Raw genomic sequence first — 8,906 nt, 5'->3', positions numbered from 1 at the left:
TAGACCAGCACTATTTACAGAAGATGCTTTCTCTTTTCCATTGTATATTTTTGGTTTCTTTGTCAAACATACAGTGCCTATACGTCTGCAGGTTTATTTCTGGGTTTTCAATTCTATTCCATTGACCAACTCGTCTCTGTAGCAATACCATGAAGTTTTTATCACTAATGCTCTGTAATACAACATGAGGTCATGGATGATCATTCCTGCTTAAGTTCTTTTATTGTAAAGAATTGTTTTTGCTATCCTGGGATTTTTGTTTTTCATATGAAATTGAAAATTGCTCTTTCCATGTCTTTGAAAAATTCTGTTGGAATTTGATGGGGATTGCCTTGAATCTGTAGATTGCTTTTGGTAGGATGGCCATCTTTACTATGTTAATTCTACCAATCCATAAGCATGGGAGATCTCTCTATTTTCTGAGGTCTTCTTCAATTTCTTTTTTGAGAGACTTGAAGTTTTTGTCATACAGATCTTTCAGTTGCTTGGTTAGAGTTACCCACAATATTTTATATTATTTGTGACTATTGTGAAGGGTGTTATTTTCCCGTTTTCTTTCTCAGCCCATTTATCATTTGAATAAAGGAAAGTTACTGATTTGTTTGAGTTAATTTTATATCAAGCCAATTTGCTAAATAAAAATGAAAAATGTAGCTCACTGTACCTTTTGATCTTAGGACTCAAAGTCTCCTGTATTCTGTGCTTTCATACCTGAGATGAAGTGGTGGTGGTAGGTGCTGCTTCAAGGAGCAGAATACAGGCCAGATGCAGGGCTGACCAGCTCTTTCAAGTTCTAGACCCTACTGTTCTTCCCTGCTGATTAGCTTTTAGCTTTTCACTGCATGTGGCCATTCCAGCAGCCAAACCACCACATTTGTCCAGTGAGAAGACAAAATCCTCACCAGCCCTGTGGGTAGTTGTTAGGTCTGTGGCCACCCTACCACATTTCATTGCTGGACTGTGTGGGTACACTTCTCTGTGGAGGACTGCTGTCCCAGGTCATTGAGGGGCAGAAGAACATCAATTTTCCATGAACTAATTAGCCCCAGTTTTGAGGCTTATATGCTATAAACGTGTTGACTTATTTTGGACCATGCTTTATCCTTAAACTAGGTTTACAACCTTTGAATATTTATTAGTTTTATAACTCAGTTTCATCTCTTTATGGCAAGTTGACTGAGCACAGGGACCCCAATGGAGGAGTTAGAGAAAGGACTGAAGGAGCTAAAAGGGTTTGCAACCCCATAGGGAGAACAAAAATAACCAATCAGACACCCCCCTCAGAGCTACCAGGGACTAAACCACCAACCAAAGAGTACATACACATGGAGGGGCCCATGGCTTCAGCTACATATGTAGCAGAGGGTGGCATTGTCTAGCATCAATAGGAGGAGAAGCCCTGGGTCCTGTGAAGGTTCCTTTCTCCAGTGTAGGGGAATGCTCTAGGAATTGCTCAAATCTTTAGTTGTGCTTCAAGTGTTGCATTTGTTTTTCATCAAGTGTGTGACATTTTGGGAGAGATTGAGAATGTGTATATTGACAGAGTTCAAGGACTTTGGAGGTTTTGGAACTTAAGGTGGCCAGTGGTCATTTGGTTTGTGATGTTTGGATTATTTTATCTCCTTTCAGTTTTTGTAATGACTGATTCTGAATGAGTTACTTTCTGCACTGTTCTCCTCTGCTATGTGTCTTCTGGCTACTCAGGGAAGCCAATCTGCTGCTAAGGGCTCATGCCACAGAGCATGGTGGACAAGTCCTGGACATCAGTGTTGACTCTCACATCCACAGTCTTCACACACTCTGTCATCAGAGGAGGATTTTAAAACTGCAGTGAAAAGTTGCATCCATTCAGGTTCAACCTCAACTGTGATTTAACACAGTGACTACGCACTCCCTAGGCAATGCATGAGAGTGGCCCATGCTTTCTCTCCCCATACAATGATGAACTAATCAGTATTGGTTTATTGATAGGACTATGTCATACCAAGATGATGTAGTGATGCAATGATGTAATGATAAAATGAGGTGAAGGAAACCCATAGACTATGCTGAGGACCTGTTTGTTAACAAGAAATATATTTTCCTATAGGAATCAGGGGTACATGACTCTCAGCCAAGTTATCTTGAAGGCATACCCAGGAGGAAAATCACCATAGGGGGAGGTCAGTGTCTTAGAGCTGTGCATATGACCTCAACCTTCTGCTCTCTCTATGCCTTAGGGTCCTTGGCAACTATGACCCACAGGGACTACTGTTTACTTCAATTTGGGTAATTGATCTCTGAGGGCCAGTTCCAAGCAAACTCAGTGTCCATCCCAGGGGGACAGACCCTACATTAAGGTCAAAAGCAAACAAAAGAAACAAAGGGCTCTCTGTGCCACAATGTACATTCTTCCTGACATGTGTCAACATCTTGGGTTTAGATGGGGAGCCATGGACAGCTTCTACTTCCAAGTGAGTTTCTTCTTCCTCTATTCATTTCTTCCTTTTGTGCATCTGACTTCTCCCTTTTTCTTCCTTCCTTCCTTTCTTCCTTCCTTTCTTTCCTTCCTTTCTTTCTTTCTTTTTCTTTCTTTCTTTCTTTCTTCCTTTCTCTCTTTCTTCTTTTTTGTTTTCTGTGCTGGAGGGATGATTCTCAAAAGAGATTTGGGTTTGCTCTGATCTATTTTAGTGTATGAAAATGAAAACACAACTGTTACCAGAATCACCTTGCTTCATAATTTCAGTTTGAAACTTTAAATGCTTGCTTAGCTCTGTAAGTGTGCTCAGTGACCTATCTGGCCCATTTATCAGTGTGAACAGAATTCTTACCCTACGGCTTGGCTCTGAGGTAGATCTGGATCTCTAGAGAAGCATGATAGTTTCCTGTGTATCTGGTACACAGTTCAGGGCACAAAAATGTAGCCTGAAGAGTTACAGGTATACAAGTACTGAGGCTGAGATGTAGACAGAGAGGATTTGGAGGTTCAGTTGAGAAGCACTGCCTTCCATATGAGGCCATTAGGTATGTGCAAGGAATGCTGACAGATCCATCTGTGCTTTTGTGGGGAAAAGTATGGGTCCTGAAGGTTCTATGGGTAGCTTATATCTTCAGTGGGAGGAGATAGAACTATCAAAAGCTCAGGCCCTGCTCTCAAGTTCACCCTGTAGGACAAAGACCTTGATCTGTGCACTCACAGTGGAAGAATATCTTCCTTGTTCATCATATACCCTGTGTGAGTTCTTCATTCTCATGTATTCAACATCTCACTCATGGAGTCTCCAGGATGGGTCTGGGCCTGCTAACTACCATCAGATCCTAGAAAGGGGCAGAGCTCTTTTCTCTGCATGCTGATCAGTCAGAATTCTTCTCTGCCTGAGAGGCACATATGCTTGGAGAATCCTGGATGATTAGAGATATATATGTGTATGAGGTAAAGGAAAGACAGACTTGAAGGTGCATAGGAGTGATAGCCTAGACATTTAGGACCTGGTTTGAAGCTGGGTCTATGCCTTTCATGTTGTTTCCAGCCTTGGCACAGCCTGGTTTTTTTTCTCTGACAGGCACAAGCCTTCCTGGGGAAGTGAGTGATACCTGTTGGACTCACTGGGATTATCATACACAGGGAGTGACTTAGGGTGGCAGTGGAGAAATAGAAAGTGTAGTGTTCACAAAAGAGACACTATGGTATAACTTCTCCATATTCTAAACCACTCCAGATCCCCAATCATGCTTGCCCAAACTGTTTTCCTGCCTGCCTCTGAGAAGGCTGGCCCACCCCTTGATAAGGATGGTTCGCTCTAGGTCCAAAAAGTCTATGCTGCTGAACAGACTGCTCCTTGGTATGCCTTGGCTGGCTGGTATACATGCTTAGCAAAGCTTCAGTTCTCAGGGCATCTTTGGACATGATCTATGTTAAAGCAAATAGAAGTGGTAGCAGGATACTGCCCATCAAAAGCAGGGGTTTTTTTGTTCTGGGTGTACTATATTCAGATTGCAGAGTTCATGCTCACATTGTCACACTATGTTGATAGATGATGTTATCATTTCTACAGCAACTGTACCCATGACAAGGACTCCTACTCACAGCTGGCTGGACTCTGTGTGAAATGATGGCTGCCCAATGCCCTGTGTCTCCTTGATCATCTCCAGCTGTGTAACTTCCAGGACTTACTTTCAAATGGCAGTAAGCAACTACACAACTGTGGTAGAGTTTGTCCTGCAGGGACTCTCTGGAGATCCCAGGCTCCAGGCTCTTTTCTTGGTCTTTTTCTCACTTCTTTACATCCTGGCTCTTGCAGGAAACACCCTCATTATCATAGCTATCACCCTCAACCCAAGTCTTCACACTCCCATGTATTTCTTCCTTGCAAACCTGGCTCTGTTGGACATTGTCTGTACATCCACTGTTCTTCCCAAGCTGCTGGAGGGTCTGGTGGGTAAGAGCAGCCACATTTCTTACAAGGGATGCTTGACCCAGATCTTCTTCATGACCTGGATTTTGGCAGCTGAGCTGCTGCTGCTCACTGTCATGGCCTATGACCGCTATGTGGCCATCTGCCATCCACTGCACTACAGCATGCTGATGAGCTGGCCCATCTGTGTCCTGCTTGCAGGCATTGTGTGGGTGATTGGCATAGCTAACACATCTGTGCACACTGGCCTGATGGCACGACTCAATTTCTGTGGCCCCAACCAAATTCGTAACTTTTTATGTGAAGTCCCAACACTGTTGCTTCTGTCTTGCAGCCCAACTACCCTCAACAACATTATGATAGTTCTTGCAGATGTTTATTTTGGTGTGGTCAACTTCGTGTTCACTATGATATCCTACAGCTTCATCATTGCCAGTATCCTGCGCATCCGCTCCTCAGAGGGCAAGAAGCGTGCCTTCTCCACCTGCTCCGCCCACCTGGTGGTGGTCATCCTGTACTACTCCACTGTCATCTACACCTACTTGCAGCCTGGTTCTGGATCCTCCTTGGAGAATAGCAAGCTGGTTACCTTATTGTACACAGCAGTCAGCCCTACTCTGAACCCTGTCATTTATTCTCTGAGGAACAAGGATGTCAAAGTAGCCCTCAGAAAGTTATTTCCCTGTTTCCATTGAGCAGGCAGAAGGCACAAATGTGATTTGATCCAGCTGTTGATGAACTATTTGGGGTGTATGACGAGAATCTTATGTCATGTCAAAGAGTAGAAAGTTAATTTATGTGGCAGATGTACATGTACTGTGCTCCCTTTGGAGGACCCACTGGCCATTTCCTTATGGAAGTGTGGCCATCCAGGTTTGAGGCTTACTGTGTGTTTATATTCTGGGTACCTATCTCTGATGTAGAGACTTTTGGTATCATGCATTGGAGAAAATTACACAGACCCCAATATTCAACGAACTCCTCTTAGCTTGGACTTGAGAACTGTGTCCAGTGGCACCATGGTCCTTACACCTCTGAGAGAAGAGAGAACAAGCAATCTGATTCTCATAGCAGCAATGCCCAGGGAGGTGTGGGTTGACTCACCTGTTCCTCTCCAGTTGGGATGCTTTGCCATCATAGTGGAGGATGCCAGCTTTTTCTTGGTTTGGACAGAAGCCTCGGCATCCTGAGTAGGAGGTCAGTCTCCCTCTGGCCTCTGAATGCCACTGTCCACAGCATCCTCCTAGACTCTCTTCCCTCCTCCACACAGTTTCCTCTAGGCTATGATAAACCTGGTGTTGTTTGATTCTGTTGCCAGCAACTTCCCAATGCACACCTGCATCTGTGATTCTTCACCTCTGAATCTGCTGGTGTAGCTGCTTTTTGAAGACCTCAATTTCTTTGCTAATCACTTGCTCCAAGACACTTGTTTTGACCAACTCTCTGCCATGTCACGATTGTTTTATCTCCTCAAATATATACTCTTGATCTTGGAAAGCCACCATGAATGGTCCAATGCCCTCTACTCAGTCTACAAGCATGAGTGTGTACAGCTGCACCTGTCAATGTCATGGTGTTCGTGTTCTTCAGAGATCAGGTTACAGGAAATAGCTTTTTTTCCTAAGATGTGGGCTGTTAGAATTAAAAGCAGGTTATCAGTCTTTGCAATAAGACTGGAGATGTCTCACTGGTCCTACACATTTGGTCTTGAGATGTGTTTTCTACCCTGTATCCAGAGTTTAATGTCCACAGTGCCTTACCGAAAGAGGTCAAGCATAGTGAATTAGACAGGTTTTAGCTGGGCAGCTGTGTCCTTGTCCCCCTTCCTCTGTTGTTGAATTCTTGCTCTATATCCACTTCCTAATATATTTATCCACATGCCCTTCTGTTTCACTCATTTCAAAACAAATTGCAATTATTAATTCAGTCTTCCTTAAATAGTTTCATATGCATATCAGAGGCAATCATTTGTTTATAGGTTTTTCTGGCCTGGGATTCTTACGGAAAAAATTTGAGACAGTGAAATGGATGAGTCACGGTATCATTTCCTGAGTATTGGCAAATACATACAACTATATAATGCAAGTCTCTGCAGAGAGAGTAGCTTTCAATGTTGGACATTTTACCCAGGGCTGCTCAACCTGTGAGATCTGATGTTACCAGTGCCCTTTCTAGTAGTCATTGCTGTCCTGATATTTCAGCTGCAGGTCAGTTTTGTGTGTTATACAACTTTGTAAACATGGCATCATGCAACACACATTCTGACATGTGTGCTCTTTAATAGCACAGTGCTTTTTATTTGTATGTATGAATGTTTTGACTGAATGTATGTATATGTACCACAAGCATCCCTGGTGGCCTTGGTGGTCAGGAAAGGGTGTTAGATGCCCTGGAATGAAGTACCAGATGGCTGTGAGGCAACATTTCAGTGGGCAAATAGAGACTAGATCATCTGCAAGAGAAGTAAGTGTTCTTAACTGTTGAGCCATCTTTCCTGCTGTTTAACAATATTTAAAGATTCACTCCTGTTCTCTTGTGTAACCTGTACTTTGTTCTTTTCTATTTTGGTAAGCACCAGGTTCTATGGCTATAACACATTTTATTATCCAGCTTCCATAAATAATCATACCAATCCTCTTCCATGCTTTTCTTTCCCTGTAATAAGTGACTCTGAGTGCCTTTGCTTGGTCTCAGGGTATGTGGATGCTGAGTTTCATAACAAAGTTTTCATTGTGGTTTTACTCTTCACACTCTCAGCATCAGTTAATGTGATTTCTACAGGCTGTTACCACCACCTACATTCACTGACAGGAAGGGACTCGAATTGAATCCTTATCATTCCTAACTCCTGCTCAGCTCCCGAGATGCCCCCTGCTGCTCCTTGAGTGACAGTGGCATTGGGGATGGCATGCACTGCAATTTTTTCTTTACTGCAGAGGCACAACCCTACAAACTACTGCTTCACACATCTGTGCTGCCTCATGCTCATTAACACTCCCATTGATTTATTTGATGAGTTACTTAGGAAAGCATTACTTAATTTTTAAATACTTAATTTTTAAATTTTTAAATAATTTTTAATGGGAAATTAGACATTTCCTAGCTTGTTTTGTCATTGATTGCAGGAATTATGGATTTTTCCTGGTCTAGCTTTCTTAGAGTCTATGGCTCCAGGGAACCCTGTACCTTTCAGTTCCTGAGAAACTGAGGCATTCCCTCAGGCAGTGAAGCATTCAGGCTCTGTGTGCCCTAGAAGTCAGCAAAGCATGTAGAAGATCAACAGGACGATTACTCTGAGGCATTAATATTAGATACTCTGTATAGCATGCAGACATTGTATCCTGGCAACTACAATTGTATTCTTCCTGGACAATTGCCTTTATATTCTGTTTCTGATAGGGGTATATAAAGTCTGATTGTTTGTAGTAAACCTGTCTCATCCTCAGTCTTGCTGAGATCCTTTCACCCTGGTCTGGTTTTCATTTCTCACTGACTATATACATACATACATACATACATACATACATACATACACACACACACACACAGATATAGATATAGATATAGATATATAGATATAGATATAGATATAGATATAGATATAGATATAGATATAGATATAGATATAGATATAGATAGTCCTGGGCACTTTTCACATCCTAGAGATACTCCACTGTGACAAACCAGTTTACTTTGCCTTGTACATATATCAGTTTCTCTTCCTGTGTCTAATAGTTTTATTACTTGGGACAGAAGTGTTTTGGGTTCTTCTGTCACACTGTTTCTAACTTCATGATAAAGCTTTTATCAATAAATAATTTTCTGTATTTGTGCTATTAACCTCTGCTCTGAGATTAAGACTGTCTGATATTAAAATCCTTAGCTGCTCCGGGTTTTATTCGACTATTGGTATATATACCTTTTCATTATTTCACTTTCAGCCTAATTAAATTACTTATTTATTTACATCCAAAATGTTTCTCAGCCAGTCCCCCACTCCAGAATCCTTCACCTTATCTCTCCTCTAAGAGGGTGCCCCTCCTGGGTATATCCCTTCTCTGGGACATCAAGTCTCTATAGGATTAGGCAAATCCTCTTTCACTAGGTCCCAACAAGGCAGTTAGTCCTCCACTACAAATGTGCTAGGAACCTTGGACCAGCTCATGTATGCTCTTTGGTTGGCAGCTTAGTCTCTGGGAGCTCCTAGTTGACTCCATTGGTCTTGCTATAGGGTTGCCATCTCTGTCATTTCCTTCAATCCTTCCCCTAACCCTTACATTGAGGTCCAATGCTTGGCTGTGAATCTGTCTCAGTCAGCTGCTGGTAGAGCCTCTCTGAGGACAACCATGGTAGGCTACTGTTTACTGTCAGTAGTAGTGTCCAGGTTTGGTGCCTGCCCATGGGATGGATCCCAAGTTGGGCCAGACACTGAGCACTCATTTCTTCAATCTCTGCTCTATTTTTGTCCTTGAATTTCTTTTGGACAGGAAAAATTTGGGTCAAAAATGCTGA

The 8,906-nt window shown here is 42.5% G+C and overlaps 1 protein-coding gene across 1 annotated transcript; it reads left to right on the top strand.

Annotated features, from left to right (window-relative positions):
- The first annotated feature begins 4,159 nt into the window (after nucleotides 1-4,159).
- On the top strand, nucleotides 4,160-5,089 carry LOC116893854 (olfactory receptor 13A1-like). The gene has a single exon (XM_032895573.1). The coding sequence runs from the start codon at nucleotides 4,160-4,162 to the stop codon at nucleotides 5,087-5,089; it is 930 nt and encodes a 309-aa protein (XP_032751464.1).
- Nucleotides 5,090-8,906: the final 3,817 nt, after the last annotated feature.

Source organism: Rattus rattus, chromosome 2 (genome assembly GCF_011064425.1).
Source record: "Rattus rattus isolate New Zealand chromosome 2, Rrattus_CSIRO_v1, whole genome shotgun sequence".
Lineage (NCBI taxonomy): Eukaryota > Metazoa > Chordata > Mammalia > Rodentia > Muridae > Rattus > Rattus rattus.
The sequence above is the reverse complement of the archived record's forward strand: the minus strand, read 5'-3'. Positions and strand labels throughout refer to the sequence as shown.

What these genes read in the sequence shown, in the direction of transcription:
- LOC116893854 (XM_032895573.1), top strand. Translation starts at nt 4,160, where the DNA reads ATGGCAGTAAGCAACTACACAACTGTGGTAGAGTTTGTCCTGCAGGGA.